Source organism: Colletotrichum truncatum (genome assembly GCF_014235925.2).
Source record: "Colletotrichum truncatum strain CMES1059 chromosome Unknown Contig_0003, whole genome shotgun sequence".
NCBI lineage: Eukaryota > Fungi > Ascomycota > Sordariomycetes > Glomerellales > Glomerellaceae > Colletotrichum > Colletotrichum truncatum.
The window spans coordinates 4,773,496-4,788,796 of record NW_027222400.1 but is presented as its reverse complement, the minus strand read 5'-3'; the positions used below and the strand labels follow the sequence as shown (position 1 = coordinate 4,788,796).

Here is a 15,301-nt window from a genome sequence, read left to right as displayed (position 1 = left end):
TTCTCGCAGTCGGAAAAGCTGACTACGCCTAGATTTTGGTTTCTTTTTTCTCCCCCGGCTTGGTAAAAGTAAGTTGCAGGCGCATTCCTTCTCCCATTTCGTGGGCGTGTGTGTCTCGTTTTGATGAGGTCGAGTTGTGGGTGGAGCATGGCGAGATTAAGTCAATGCTACCAACCCAGGGGGGAGGGAGAGAGGGGTTTTTGGCAGTGCTTATGCGACTCTGGCAGCGGGAAGATGACAATTACTCCTTGGGCACCCCTGAACAGTGATTTACTGACAGGTGTGCCACCTTTCCTTTTTGGTCTGCTGGAAAATCGCCGTTGGCGGGCTGGGCCGTATGTCTTTCTAGTGGGACCGCGGGGTCTCTGGTGTGCTTTGATTGTTCGCCTTCTGGATTATGAAACAGAGGATTGCCACCCCCCATTCACCGAGCGTATTCACTGCGGTGACCGGTGAGCAAATAATCTTTGACGGAGGCGGAAGAAATTCAAAGGTTCTTAATCGTTGTTCTTTGGGCCAGGTTAATCACTAGGTTGTATGAACTGTTTGGGCTGAAGCAGAACGAATGCTACCCTCACATCAACACCCGCATGATGTCTGCAAAAGTGCCCGTTTCCTGCATTGCCTTTCCACAAATGCAACCCACAAAGTTTGATTGAGCCCTGCAGATGGCTATTCGTATTCAGCAATGATACCAGACGAAAACCGGCCGATTACCTCTTGCCACACTGTTTCCGGCCTGAAGCAATGCAATGTGTGTGCTTTTGGGCCGCGACACGTGAGCTTTCAGACAAAAATAGGTTGTGGGAATCAGACTTACATCCAGCCCCAGATATGCCACTTCTGGTAGAAACGGCTTTTAACAGCAACAGGAGTTGCATAATTTACCTGGCTATTTGCGTTGTGTCTCTCATGAGATCCAGGTTCTAAAGCGCAGAGTTGATTACGACACAAGGCGTACAATGCCGGCGCAACTCAGGTAATGATGTGAGCAACCGCAACTCAACCAACTAGGTGTAGAATACACCGTCCCTAATTCTGCAACCACCAATTGTCAGAAAACCCTTTGAAAAGGGCCACAGGCAGAATAATAGGTTTCTGTGGTAACTGTAATCTTTCCTGAACAGACGACGATGCGGTGATGTGTGTCGTTTTGGGGGGGCTGAACATCAAGCCAAGGATATCCTCGCCTGGTATATCTCGTACTCGAACTAGTCAGGATGTTTACTCTAACTACCATAGTCCCGTCGGCTTCAGACGACACTCATTTTAGTTCTTCTGGAGCCGAATGCCTTTTGCCTGGTTTCCGGTGATCAGGCCTTGAGTGGCTCGGCCTTTCAAAATTTCATGACGTCTGTCCCTGCGGCCTTATTAATAATGAGTCCGTCCAATAAAGCTTACCGCTCCGGGACACAGGAGTAGAACCCGACTGCCAGCTACAACCTTTACACTGCGTCACTTATGACCTTTCTTCTGATTTCTTAAAGTTCTAAATCACCATTGTACACATCCCCGGCTACTCCTCCATATCATATAAACTTTGCTATCAGAGAACAGGCTGTTACAGCATGCGCGTGCTGTTGCTAATGTCTTGTTGGATCTAGCAACCTTCATTGAGTGCTCCAGAGACATTGACAACAAGAGTCCTTGGGGGGGGGCAGGATTTTCCTGCTAAACAAGTCAACCTGAGCGGATCAACATCACATCTCTAAGCGGCTCCTGCTCGTATTATGGCTTCATCCGTAAACCTTGCTATCGTATTTGATAATTGAGACCTTGCATTTGTTAATACTGTCAATGAGAGAACTTCAGCCGCAAGTTGCATAAAACAAGAGTAGAAACGAGAACCAAAAACATCAAAAGCGTGCCGCCGAACCCCTTGGCACTCGCTCAATCCTCAAGGGCACCAAAACATGTTGCCAGCTAATACTCTAATGACCAAGCCGTGTACTGTTAGGCAGCCTGTGAATTTCTCGGGCGTGGTCATCACCACACGGCTCTCAAATCCTCCTATTCAAACTTAGACCAGACCGCCCTATAACATTTTTCCAAACTATCCTTATATGTTCCTCGCTATGTCTGGCACTTAAAAAGCCGTAGTCAGTAACAGGTAGCGGGCACAACTTGGTCAAATAACAGACGTCGTCCGCTCAGACCAACACATGCCGCACCGCCAACATCCAACCGACATGACAAACGAACCCTCCACATATTCATTCACCAAATCTGAAGACGAGAAATGCAGTGACACAGGTATATATATATATATATTCAAGTTCTCACAATCATGTCAAGAACGTTTCCATGAGACCAGCGAATCCCACAACAAGCCATCCTTTCCCCGACAGGCCCCAATCTCACCCGGCTGTTTTCATACAGCCAAGACCATGGTAATATCAAGACCAAAGCGGGAGCGCCAGACCCACCCAACAAAACAACAACGGGCAAACACTCTCACATAAAAAGTCTAGTCTATACCTTTGCAAAAAGAGATGGAATAAAAGGGCCTCCCAGCACATAAAAAAAAAAAAACATGACTTTTTTCGTTCGTGGTATTACTGTCCCTGGCATATACAAATCCGGCCGTAAAAATCTCTTCTTTCAAAGGCCCGACTCATAAGTCCAACCCGTCCCAAGATACTTCATAAAAAGCGTAACACACAGCATTTCTCGAAAGCACCCTCGGCGGACGAGAAGACAGCCGACAAATTGCCCGCCGTTATCCATCCAGGTACAACCCATAAAAAGGCAAAAATTTGCCGAAGCCCATGTCTATCATTATCCCGTTTGGCCGCCCGTAATAAGAAACCCAAGTTGAGCTCAACTGCTCGTAAGCAGGAGCGCACCAAACCCAATAAGAAAAAGGAAAAGAAAGAAAACTAGAAAATCCTGTTGCCTCGATGTTCAGCAATCCTCTCATCTCCTGTAATGTTTCTTCCCATTGCTCCCCGGCTCGTCGTACGTGTGCGTCGTAGAGCCCAGGGGGTGGCTTTCCAAAAGTTTCCTCAATCTCGAATCGAAAAAGTTCAAAGTGCACCAAAAGACAGCAAAGCATTCAGTACGTCATGTCATATTCCTCTCTGACATCAAAGTCCATGCCCACATGCTTCGTCCGCAGGTGGCGGACAAAGTTGTCGCGGCGGTTGTACACGTGCCCCGTCTTGGCCTTCCGGCACCCGGCGACGCGGCATCGGTACCCGGCGCTGTTGCCGTCGAGCGTCTCATGCGTCATCTTGTGCCGCTTGAGGTCTTTTTGCGTGGCAAAGGCCTTGTCACAGCCGACCTCGTCGCAGAGGTACTCCTTGATGTGGTATCTTTCATGTTTGCTGTGTTCGCGTTAGTCCTGTCTCTTTCTCTTTTTACGTTTTCAAATTTCACCCTCGACATCAACACCTTGAAATTCGATATGTGGGATTTGAAAATGAAAGTGAATGTGAAACTTACGTCAAATCACTCGGTCTGCGAAAAACCTTGCCGCAGTTCTGCCAGCGGCACTCGAACCGCAGGCGCGAAATGTCAATTCCCCCGACAATGGCGGCGGCAGCGGGCGTGACGGCGTCATTGCTCGTCCCGCTATCGCTCGCCTTGTCGCTTTCATTCTCGATTTCGGGGTTTAGGGGGCTTAGATTCGGGCTCATGATGCCCGAAGAAGAGGAGGGGGTGCCGAGTAGACACTCCATGACACCAAGTGCCATAGGTGATCTCCATGTCGGCAAGCCGATAGGCGGAGGGGGAGGTGCTGGAGGGGGGTCGTCGACGGATTCTATTTTCAGAGAAGTGGTCGTCAAGTCGGAGTAATACTCGCAATAGCAGATGGTGTTTCCGAGTAACACGCAGTAACAAGAGTCAACTAGGTTGGGTTGTATGCTGGTGTCCAGGTAAAACGCCACCTTGGCAGACTGGCGGGTGTTCCGGGTGGTGTTGGTTTTACGGGTCTGATCTGGCGATCAGAGAAGTGCAAAGGCTCGTTAGGAGGGCCAAAGATGGGCGCAGCAAGATGCGGCGAGGAGTCCAGAGGCAACAGCGAGCCCTGAGTTGAAGGGTGCTTTGACCGAGTCAAAGAATAGGCGGGGAAATTCCCCGCATGCGGCTCTCAGGATGGTTGATGATACTCCGGGGAGGCTACCTAAGAGGTAATGGTGTTTTGCGACAAGCTGACGATGTTGGGGAGTAGAGATGCTATCGGGCCATTCCGGGAGGAAATGAAGACTGGGTGGTGTTGATCCTTGAATGTTAAGGATCCGAGGGCGGCGTCGATTGCTGGATAGCCGGTTCAGGTTATCCTATGATATTTCGGTTCCTGGGGTGCTGTATTCAAGCAAGTTCTTTCGGACAAAGTTCTCTCGGATGAGGCTCAAAGCGACGCGGGGCTGCGGTTGCGTTTATCGGGGTTCTTTCGGGGATTGGCGTACAGGGTTGATCAGAACGTGGGGGAAACGGTAAAGTCGTTTTTGCTTCACGGACAAGGAACCGGGCCGCCAGGTTTACTTAAGTAAAAGTCGAGCGCAGATTCGATTCGACGTGCTGGATATGGCGGGGCGGTGCAATTGGGAGGGGGCCTCAAAAGTCGAAGGGCTAACAGCCGGCCATTCGCTAGTACGGGCACGAAAATGCAGGGTGTGGTGACTGTGGGAGGGTATGTCGGGCCAATTGGGCGTCGCTGATGGCGCGAAACTGGGGCCTCACCTTCGTCAATTCGGGCAACCTGCATGAGTGCCCAGCGCTCACTCGTTGGGCTCCGCTCCGCCGTGCTAAGAGAGGTCGTCATTCGCCCAACGGCACCATCATTCTACACTATCATCATACCAAGCCCTTGAGAATGGGGCACGGGGCCAGGCCCTTCGACGAGCCGCAGAGGTCTCTGGATATGGAAGGCTAAAAAAGAAAAAAGTCGGCAGTAACATGAAGTGGGAATATACTGTAAATCAACCCCGAAGAACAACAATAAGATATCATCAATCAACCGCACGAGTATTTTACCAATCTCAACCACGTCTCCCAATTTCCGCCCACTGCTTTGCGGAATCTGGCTGGCGGCGCCCTTGTCTCCGTCTGCTTTTGCTAGCGATAACCTCATCTCTTAGCCTTGTGTAGGGTGGACATCATTGGCTGCTCTTCGCCTTCCCCTGGCATCAATCAAGCTCATCTGATATCTTAGGGCAATCGCCTTCTCCAAATGACTACTTGGCGCAGGGCTCCGCCTCGCTATTTTGCTCGGCACATTTTTGGGGGAACGAGACTTTGCAAGTGCTGATGGAAACCAATTCGCAATGCACAAAACATGCTCACACCCATTCTGGAGGCAAGAAGCTAGATGTTCAGAAGCACACGTCGTTGTGAGCCCACAGAAAAAACATTCATCATGAACTGGCGCCGAGCGCGGAACTGGATGACCTTGTTCCTGAACAGGGCCAGCCCTTGGCCCAACCTATGGTCCAGCCCGAGTGGATCTCCAGTATTCGTCAACGGCAGGCACATCAGCAGCGGTAGCGCACGTCTTGATGGTCCGTCGTGAGACTAAGGATCCGGTCCGGTCATACATCTCCACGGAGTAGTGTGAATGGGCATCAACACGCACACCAGGCCGGGCCGCAAGAATGGAAGCAGGAACAGCCGCCGCCATCCGAATGACACACCGGCGTGTGGATGATGGAGTTACTGTGGCAGCGACAAGTCTGCATATCTGGTCCTGTCTTGTTCTTGGATGCATAAGCTCTTAAGGTGGCGGTGTGTCTGTGATGGAAGTTGTCCGAAACCTTTCCAAGGTCGATTTTGACCATCGCTAACCTTTCGGGGGAACAACAGCTGCATTGTGAAGGGTGACACGTCAGGTTTAACAAGATGTAGACACCAAGTGGAATCTGGGGCACGACGAAAAAAAGGTCGATGAGGTTCTAGACGTGCTTGAATCCACTGCCGACGGTGAAAAGGAAGCCATACGGAGGCAACGGCGTCCTTAAGACTCGTATGAAATTGGTATCTCGAGCAACAGTGTTGGAAGCCGACTTTAGCCCGATATGAGGCCAGACTTTTAGACCGTTCTCGCTTTGCTACGGCGGTACTAGTTCAGTAGACGTTGCATCGACTCCGCTTCGAGTAACATCGTCTCGTGTTCATCAGAATGGCAAAAAACTTCACGAAAGGTCGTGATGCCGTCGATGGCAGCGTGGCATCAAAATGGCGGACAAGAGATCTTCAACACCTCGTGGCCTGGAGCAGACTGGCAATGCATATATGAAGTAACGTCGGGCAAGTGCCGGTAGGCTGGTGACCTTGGCATCATGACTCGGGTGATCTGCAAGAAAAGAGAGAACATACAAGCCGGGTAGGGCTCGGGAGCGCGTGGCCGCCATGTCTTGAATCTGCGCCGATCCGTGTCTCGCTCGATTCTCATATACCGTTACAATTTTGGCTCCAGGTGATGTGAAAACGCATCAAGAATGAGACCATTTGAGGGTTTACCCCGCGGTTGGAAGGAGAAGTTGAATTTGGATGATACTTACCCGAAGCTGTCAATGACGATTTGGCCGCCTGATCGGATGGGAAAGTGCTTGTTTGTCGGTTGGAGCAGGGGGAGAAACAACTTGTTTGCCCGTCCCGTGATTCATATCGGAATCAAGGGTGACTGAGACAAACATCCGTCTTTCCCCCCCAGGTAAGCTTTCCCATCCGGCCCGTCTTGGCTTCCGCGGAAAATACATCTTGCCAGTGCAATGTACAAAGTACCTGTCGTCACTCAAGACACTGGAGGGCCTTCCTCCTTTGTTTCCCGCTGGATGAGGGGCACCGCTCAGCGGACCCCACTTTCCCGCTCCTGTTCATGCCCAGAGTGGCAGAGTGGGAAAAAAAAAAAAAAAAAGAAAGAGAGGCAGAGGAACCAAAGAAGAGGAAGGGGTGGAAAAGGAAAGAAAAAATATTTTTATGTCATTACTGCCTGTGTTGCTTGCTCATTGCTGGGTCCGGAAAATGAAAAATCTTACATCATGTCATCTTCGATAACATCCACAAGTCGTTCACATGGCTTCCGCTCATCTCTTCTCATGTTCCATCGAGTCTAAGCGCGTGTCTTCAACCTCTACAACCCCCCGCATGTCTTCCCCAGAAACATGGTTCTATCACAGGGTGTTGTGCAGCAGCGAAGCCGCTGTATCCCCCGGCGATGACCGGGGCGCTAGGCCGGTAAGAGAAGCACTGTCAACGAGAATTGCTGGGCTTCCGACCAATAGCGATCCGGGTGGAAGGGAACCCACCTAAGAACCGGAGTTTCCAGGGGTCACTTTTGCGGGGTGTGTTCTCTTATCCCTTTGGCTGCCTTCTATCCGGCCCTCTTTCTGCTCTATCCGTTTCTTAACCCCAAAAAACCAAGAGTTGGGGAAAGAAAGGGCCACGGGAGCCAGCCACCTGCCAACTGCGACAAGAGTCATGAGACTCGTCTTTTGACGCATGGTGTGTGATGCGCCCCTCCCAACTTTCCCTCTTTCTTGTGCTTGGCGTCCACTTTCCAGGAGGTACTTGCCCAGTTTCTGTTTCCAAGGTGCTCAGGCGCTGCAAGCTTGTCAGTGGTTCCAAGTACCAATTCTGCCAAATGGTTGTGCCGGCGCCAGTACTACCACTGCTGCTGCGCCGGCCGAGACCAAGCTAAAGTAATGGCACAATAACATTTGGCCGTTGTTGTTTCTGCTTGCTTGCCGGCTGCATGTTTCTGAAGAGACAGGCCGTTACGAACCGACCGGACTGTCTTGCAATTTCGATAAATACCGCCGCCATCTCTTGACGACGACAGCCGGACCCATCTCCGTCTTCCACGCCCTTTTTTGCACATCCTCTTCGTGGACAGAGACAGCGACGGCGAACAAGCATCTTTTCTTTTTTTCCAGCCTTTTGACAAGTCGTCTTTCCCACCGGCGTTCCAGCTGAACTTTGACTGCGCCGCGCGCAACCTGCAAGCTTCGTCCTAAAGTCACTCTACTTTCTTGCGCTGACACGTTCCGCTACTCAATCCATCCGAAGTCTGTCGATCAGGGACGCCCCTCGTCTGCCCGCACCGTCTCGCCGAGACTTTGACACTGGTTTTCTATAAGGAACGGGGAGCCGGACTCGCCTAACCATGCGTCAGAATCTCTTCTTTACATCGCTTCTGTCGACATTGCTTGCAGCCCCGACGACAAACGCCCTTCCAGGATTCTTCTTCCCTGACCCAGAAGCACAACCTCCAGCGCAAGAAGAGCTCAAACGCTCCGAACCTTCACACACAGCCAGGATGGCCAGCACCGATCGCTCCGCTCGCTGGAGGCCGCAGATTCACTTTTCACCGCCCTCCAACTGGATGAATGATCCCAATGGCCTCTTTATCGATTCGGACGGCGTCTGGCACATGTATTACCAGTGTAAGTCAGTCTCGTAGTCTCTCTCTTGCCTAGTCATGTTTCCGACTCAATCGCGCCGGAATTGGACGTTTGGAACACATCTTGCAGCCCCCTGAACAAACGACAACCCGTTTGCTCATGTAATATCGATGGCGTGTTTCTGCTTGTTTTATTGGATCTGCCTCCTGCACACGTGCTAGTGCCCGCTGCCGTGAGGGTTGCAACTCTGCCAAAGACGGAAACATCACATGTGCGATGATGACCGTTGCAGCGTCACCCCGCATTTCCGTGCAGAATTAAGACATTACATTGTTGGGCGCCTTTGCCCGGCGCACCGGGTCAAGACCTCAGATCGCGCACCTTGGCTGGAATGAGGCTCCGGCAGCACTTCGTATAGTCTAGTTTTATTTCTCGTGCGACATCTCGTGAAGAATTTACCGCTGATCATTTCAGATGCCGATAATGTACCGGGAGGTGGCGCGAAGCACTGGGGCCACACCACGGCTACCGACTTCTACAACTGGGTTGACCACCCAATTGGTATTCCCGCTTCTGCGCGTGACGGCTCCATTTGGTCGGGAAGTGTCGTTATCGACAAGGAAAACGTGTCTGGGTTCTTTCCATCCAACAAGACCAACGGCAAAGATAACATTATCGCCTACTACACCTCATGGGAGCCCGACCAGCAATCCCAGCACATTGCGTGGTCGTACGACGGCGGCGAGACCTTCAACCAGTATGAGAGCAACCCTATCATCTCACTCAACCGCCACGGTTTCCGCGACCCCAAGATTTCATTCCACCACGAGACAAAGACCTGGGTCATGGTATTGTCTTTGGAGAACCAAGTCACCTTCTACACCTCGACAGACCTGGTGAAGTGGACCCAAGTGTCGTACTGGAACCCTCAGCGCAACATTGGTATGATTGAATGCCCGCAGTTCCTCCAGATCCCCCTTAAGGACAAGTCCGGGAAGCCGGTCGGCTCCAAATGGGTCTTGACCCTCAGCTTGGGCGGTGGCTCTCCTACTGGCGGAGCGGAGGTGAAGTATCTCACCGGCAGCTGGGACGGCACCCACTTCACGCCAGACGGTCCTGTTTCAGGCCGCAGTGCGCGGAATACCATCCACGCGCGGCAAGACACCTACGCGATCCACGACTTTGATTTTGGCCCCGATAACTACGCCACGGCCTTCTTCCACTTCCAAGATCTCGACGACGCCAACCACGACGCCTACTCTGTCACCTGGGCAGTCGACGCATCATCGTACGGATGCTGCACGCCGACGGACCGTGAGGGTTGGCGCCACTGCATGGGCGGCGTCCGCCGTCATTGGCTGGACGCTAACACCAACAAGCTTGTTTCCGTGCCTGCTGGCGACCTCTCGAAGCTTGCAAGCACGACCCCCGGCTGGAACCCCATAATTGACGAGAAGAACGTTGCGGGCATCGAGGGCACTAGTTCCGTGATCCGCGATTTCGACCCTGCCGTCGAGTGGACCCTGACCGTCCGCATGGCCCGGTCCCTGCTCCAAGAAGGCTCCACTGCGTCCGCCGAGCTCTCATTCCAGGGCTCCCAGTCCAACGGTGCGGAGAAGGTGTCCTTGGGTTTCCAGTTCACCGGCAGCGCCGGCAGCGCCGCCCCCGTAGCCAGCTTCAACATCGCACGCGCTAGCACCACCTGGGATAGATCCGGCAGTTACGGTATCTCGGACGTACAGGCCCTCGAGGCCGCGTCGGAGGAGGGTTCTGATGCCAACATTGAGTTCCACCTGCACGGCATCATCGACCGCTCCATCCTCGAGGTCTACGTCAACGGCGGCGTCGAGGCTGGCACCATGCTCTATTTCACCGACAAGCCGCTCGACAGCATCATTCTCACGCGGGGCGGCTCCAACGCGCAAGGCATTACGTTCGACTTCAAGGCTACCGCGCTCAAGAGCTCCTGGGGTGCCTACGAGGAGAAGGCTCCCGCCAAGGATGAATGGATTACGGAGGAGTTGTAGACCATCATCGCTAACTGCATCATTGAATTATGACTTTCTTTTTGTATCTCTCTCACGCCCACGTCTCTAGTTGGGCATACTCAGATGAACTACCAAGCCATATAAAGATAAATATATTGAGATTTCGACTCTATTCCACTGCGTCTGTGACCTTTTCTGTCATGTGAAGAACACAATAAAAGCTGACGCTGCACTTCGCCTACCTAACCTACCTTACCATAATCCACGTCCTCAATATCTCTCCCGAAGCTTCAAATCTTCACATGAACCTCGCATGAAGTCGAACAAAGTGCGCCCCCAAGCACTTGTCGTCATACCCCATAAACGCATTATAAACGTTCCTCTCACCCCCCTCTCAGCGCGCACGCACGTTTCTCCCCCCAGACGGGCCGCCCACCCCCCCTCCCCTCTCCCCTCTTACAAAACAGCAAACGTTTCAACTTCAAATGCGATCATCCATCCATTCCCGCCCCAAAAAAAGAAATGAAAAAAAAACCAAAAAAACCACACGCACACGCGTCCCACAGAAGTAGCCGTCCGTCACGTAGGCATTAAGCTTGCACTACCCCACGATGGTGGTAGTGGGTAAAATGAGGCGAAAATAAATCGAGAGGAACGAGGAGGTATGCTTGTCTCGACCGACAACGTAGACTACATCCATGCGAGCATTATCGGATCGCAGCAGACAAAGACGTGCAGGAAGCATTGCAAAATGGATGAAATGAACAAAAAAAGGGATTTTATTACACTCTTTTATACCGATAAACAGTCCTGCCCAGTCCAACCTCTGTTACTCGCCATGAGGCGGTCCCTTCTGTTCTGCGGTGTCGAGATATATCATACAGAGAATACATGAGCTGCTGCTGCTGCGCTGCCCATGTCAGGCTGGTAGTGTCCCGTCTCTTTGCGCCTAACCCCCGCCGACCTGATTGCCCAAAAAAACAAGAAAAAAGTAGAATTCGATGAGTCTATATATCGTACCGTATCCAGCGGAAAAGCAGACGCATATGCATGTACGCACACGTTCCGTTTTGGCGGATCACGCTTGGGTTCTTGGGCGTCTCAATGCCAAAAGCAAAATCTACCAGACCACACCACCACCTCCAGTCGTTGCTCGTATCAACCGTCGGGATCATCTTTCGATGTGGGATATCTCGAAAAACGAGGAAAAGGCAAAAGAAACAAGAAAATAGTGTCGCACAGGACAAGGGAAAAAATTAAATGAATACAGGGCTAGTGGAGCTGCTTAGTAGCCGAAGCCGGCGACGGCAGCGGCCACCTCGCGTCGTACTCTCCGCTTGACGTCGGGGTCGCGATCTGCTTGCCTCAAGGCGTCGTTCGGATCAACCTTTTTGTCACCCTCCTCCTTAGGAGGTTCTTTATGATCTTCCTTGGGAGGCTCCTTGTGCTCCTCTTTCTTAGGGGCCTCCTTAGGAGGTTCCTTGTCAGCTGCTGCTTTGACCTGGCTGGGGTCAGCCTTGGGATCACCAGGCTTGCCGGTCTTGTCGACAGGTGCATTTTCAGTCTTCAGCTTCTCCTTTTCCTGTGCCGCCTTGTCAGCTTGCAATTTCTCTGCCCTTTGGTCGTCCTCCAGAGCGTCGTCCTTTGCGGGCGCAATCTTCTTGGCCTCGTTGTTGTTCAGGCTGGCCAGGGCTGCGCTGTCAAACATGTGAGCGCTCTCGGCGCTGGTCATGGCGTACTTGGTCGCATTGAGAGTTTGACCGAGAATGCTGGCCTGGGCATCAAGCTTGTCGTAGAACGCCTTGGTCGGGACCTCCTCCAGATAGTTGAGACGATGACCGCAGCGGGCACCAAGAACGTCGCGCACCTTCGGGTTCGAGCTGCAGCAGTGGCCCCAGCAGTCGCTGATATGGTCAATAATGGATCTGTAGGGGTTGCGGCGGCGGCTCTCGTCGATGATGTGGATCATGGTAGGAATGGCAACCTCGTGGAAGACTCCAAATCCGGCAAAAACTTCGGACAAGAAGATATAGTCGGCAAAGAATCGTCGGGGAATGTAGTAGATGTCACTCCATCCAACGCACCACTCGTCGAGGCGAATCTTGTATTCGAGGTCGAAGTTATCAACAACAGCGGCGGCCGCCATGGCGGTGCGGTGGAAGTCCTGGCCCCAGCCCCACCAGTTGTAGTTCTTGGTCTCGGTCAAACACATGTACTCGGGACCACCATGAGACGGTGGCGCGGTATCGATGATAGCGGGGAAGTGGATGTTGTAAGGGTTCATGCCAGTCCAGCCAAGGGGATCGATCCAGGCGTCGAAGTGGTAGTACATCAAGCCGTCAATCTCGGGCTGGGTATCCAAAATGAGCTTCATTGTGCGAGCGACCTGCTTGTAAACGGTAAATGTGCCAGCGAACTGATCATGAGTAAGGTTGTGGAACTCAGGGTCCTCCTCCTTGAACATGTTGGGCATGGAAATGTGAACCGTGTGGAAGAACGGCTCGTACTTCTGCAACAGAGGAATTCGCTCAGGGTGAGCGGAGTTCCATCGGATCATGGCCATCGTGTTCTTGAACGGCGATTCAATCTTCTCCTCGGTGCCAGTGACCGGTTTTGGGCCGGATGACGCGGGACTCTTCGCTGCGCCCTCCTTGGCGAAGTCGGGCATCTTGGCTTCTGACATGGTGAGGAATGCCACGATGACAATGGTGATGAAACTCGCAACAATGAGGAACATCTTATTGAACTTGCGGGCGACGGCAGCCAGCTTACCAAACAAAGACAGCTTCTGGTTGTCGTTTGAAGCAGCCGCATTGGGGTCCTTTGGCGGCGGATTGTCCATATACAGCCACGAGGCGATGAAGACAACGACGGTGCCTGGCAGAACCAGGAAGCTGAGTGAGGTACCGAAAAGAATAGGAGAGACATAGAGAAGGATGCCGGTGGCGACAGCGGTCGCGAAGCACTTGATGACGGCATCGGCGTCTAAAAAGGGTCAGTGGGTTAATCCTCTTAAGGGTCGAAGTTACTTACACTTGTAGACAGCAGTAATGGCAAGACCGATGAACACGTTGCTGACTATGACCATGATGGCGCCAAAGCTGTTGTATCCTTCAAAGAAGCCGGGCTCGTCTGCCTTGAGAACCTTAATAACCAGATGGCACATCAGGTTCATGGTGGCACCGGCGGCATAGAGAATCATATTGTCGGCGTGCAAACTCGAGTCATCAGTCTTGAGCAAAGCCTGGTTGTAGACGCCCGACGACGCACTCAGGAAGACCTGGAAGAGCAGGATGAAATACGTGCTGAAGGAGTAGGTAGTGCCGGTCTGCGGGTTGTACTGGGTGACCATTAAACCGCAGATCTGTTCGTGTTAGAGCAAAGCCAAGATAGTTAAATGTTGAAATTTGGTCAAGCTCACCTGCATGACAATTGCAATCCACTGGATCTTGGAAATCTTGGTGTTGAGGGTCGCGATCATGACAAGAGCAGTAATGAATGTAACACCACTCTTGGTCAGTTGGATCGTACCGGGATCGGCCATCTTATAACTGACGAAAATCTAAAGGCGAGTTAGTTGATGATATGACAGCCGACGGAGCCCACCACGTACCGAGTTGTTGATAAGCACGTAAAACAGGGCGAGGTTACAGAAGCCATATCGCACGTCTTTCGTGACTTCGCCACGAACGTAGCTCCAATATGTCCTCAAGTCAAGCTTCGGTAGGGGCGCGTGCTTGTCGACAGCCGAGCTACTGGAAGAGCTAGAGCTACCGTTGAGTCCCTCCTCCTCGCGCTTCTCATCCAGACTGCTCCTCTCGTTGGTGGGTAGCTCCGAGGTGGCGAGGGAAGAGTAGCCGGTGCCACCTCCACGAGTGGAGGGACGGATGCCGTCGGCAGCACGGCGTTTACACTCATTGTAAAAGAAAACGGTGGACAAGAGCATCTTGAAAAATTCGGAAATTGTAACAGAGGCGGAGGGCGAGAAGGAGTAGGAACCGCCGGTTTGGGAAATCTTCATGATGATACCAATGCCAACCTGAATCGCAACCAAGCCGAGGGCAGCGGCGTAGGCTGCTTGCTGAGGCCCGCTGGGAATCCAGCCGAGGGGCTTCAGAAGGAGCCCCATAATGCTCCCGTGCCGCAACATTGTTGTAGTTCACCAGCCGGTGGATGGCGATGTCGTATATTATCGAGGGTTCAGGTCGCGGTTAGGAAAGGTTCGAGATCCGGGGAATACGAGCGTGTCCAGGTTTTAAACGACAAGCTGCAGATGGGTAGCTAGGCGGAGGATCAGTCCGACCTCGATGTGCAATAACAGAAATGTCAATGATGGTGGTGTAGTTGGACGCGAAAGTTGCTGCTGTTGATGCAGGGCGAGAAGGTAAGGTCTTCGTCTTTAGGTTTGGTGAGGGTGGGGAGATGACGCCTGTCGTGTCGCCGTGACGGATAAGTGTTAGACGTCCTCTTCGTATTTTCGTTTACTTTCGTCTGAAAGTGCTTATCGTCGTTGTCGTCGTCGTAGTCGTCGCTCGTTTCCGTCTGCGATGGCCCCAAGATCGCAATGTGAAAATGTCGCTAGACAATTGCAGGAGAGGAAAGGAGTGAAGAGGTAAAAAAAAGAACTGGGAATATTGATTACACAAGGGGGGGAGAGGCAGATGAACAGGAATGGATGTTGCACCGAAGCAGCCAAGCGAAGAGCCCACGGACACCTCAAGAATGCGGGAACGGGGGAGTAGGAAGCAAGCAGCCACCAGGGGGAAGCAAGAGGCCCTAGGGACCTGGGGCCTGGAGGGACGCTGGATTACGGAAAGCAAACCCTGGCATCCACATCAGGTTGACATAGTTTCCCGCATAGGCACAGTAGCACAGTACAGGGCAGGACTTGTCGCAGGCAGGCTCGCGGGAGGTACTTTCGCGGTCTCACAAATAGACCATTGTCCTTGTTTGTACCCAAGTACATAA

General features: G+C 52.3%; 3 protein-coding genes across 3 annotated transcripts; 1 reads left to right on the top strand and 2 right to left on the bottom strand.

Moving 5' to 3' along the window:
* Nucleotides 1-3,055: 3,055 nt before the first annotated feature.
* CTRU02_206179 (uncharacterized protein) lies at nucleotides 3,056-3,638 on the bottom strand (the record flags this gene model as incomplete). Its single annotated transcript, XM_036728643.2, has 2 exons — nucleotides 3,056-3,326; nucleotides 3,445-3,638. The coding sequence occupies 2 exons, from the start codon at nucleotides 3,636-3,638 to the stop codon at nucleotides 3,056-3,058; spliced, it is 465 nt and encodes a 154-aa protein (XP_036579532.2).
* A 4,469-nt stretch (nucleotides 3,639-8,107) lies between these two features.
* On the top strand, nucleotides 8,108-10,372 carry CTRU02_206178 (beta-fructofuranosidase; the record flags this gene model as incomplete). The annotated part of the gene is made up of 2 exons (XM_036728644.1): nucleotides 8,108-8,387; nucleotides 8,820-10,372. 2 exons carry the CDS (start codon nucleotides 8,108-8,110, stop codon nucleotides 10,370-10,372), a joined length of 1,833 nt encoding a protein of 610 aa, XP_036579533.1.
* Nucleotides 10,373-11,618: 1,246 nt separating this feature from the next.
* CTRU02_206177 (UDP-galactose transporter) lies at nucleotides 11,619-14,483 on the bottom strand (the record flags this gene model as incomplete). The annotated part of the gene is made up of 4 exons (XM_036728645.1): nucleotides 11,619-13,318; nucleotides 13,367-13,697; nucleotides 13,755-13,895; nucleotides 13,947-14,483. The coding sequence occupies 4 exons, from the start codon at nucleotides 14,481-14,483 to the stop codon at nucleotides 11,619-11,621; spliced, it is 2,709 nt and encodes a 902-aa protein (XP_036579534.1).
* Nucleotides 14,484-15,301: the final 818 nt, after the last annotated feature.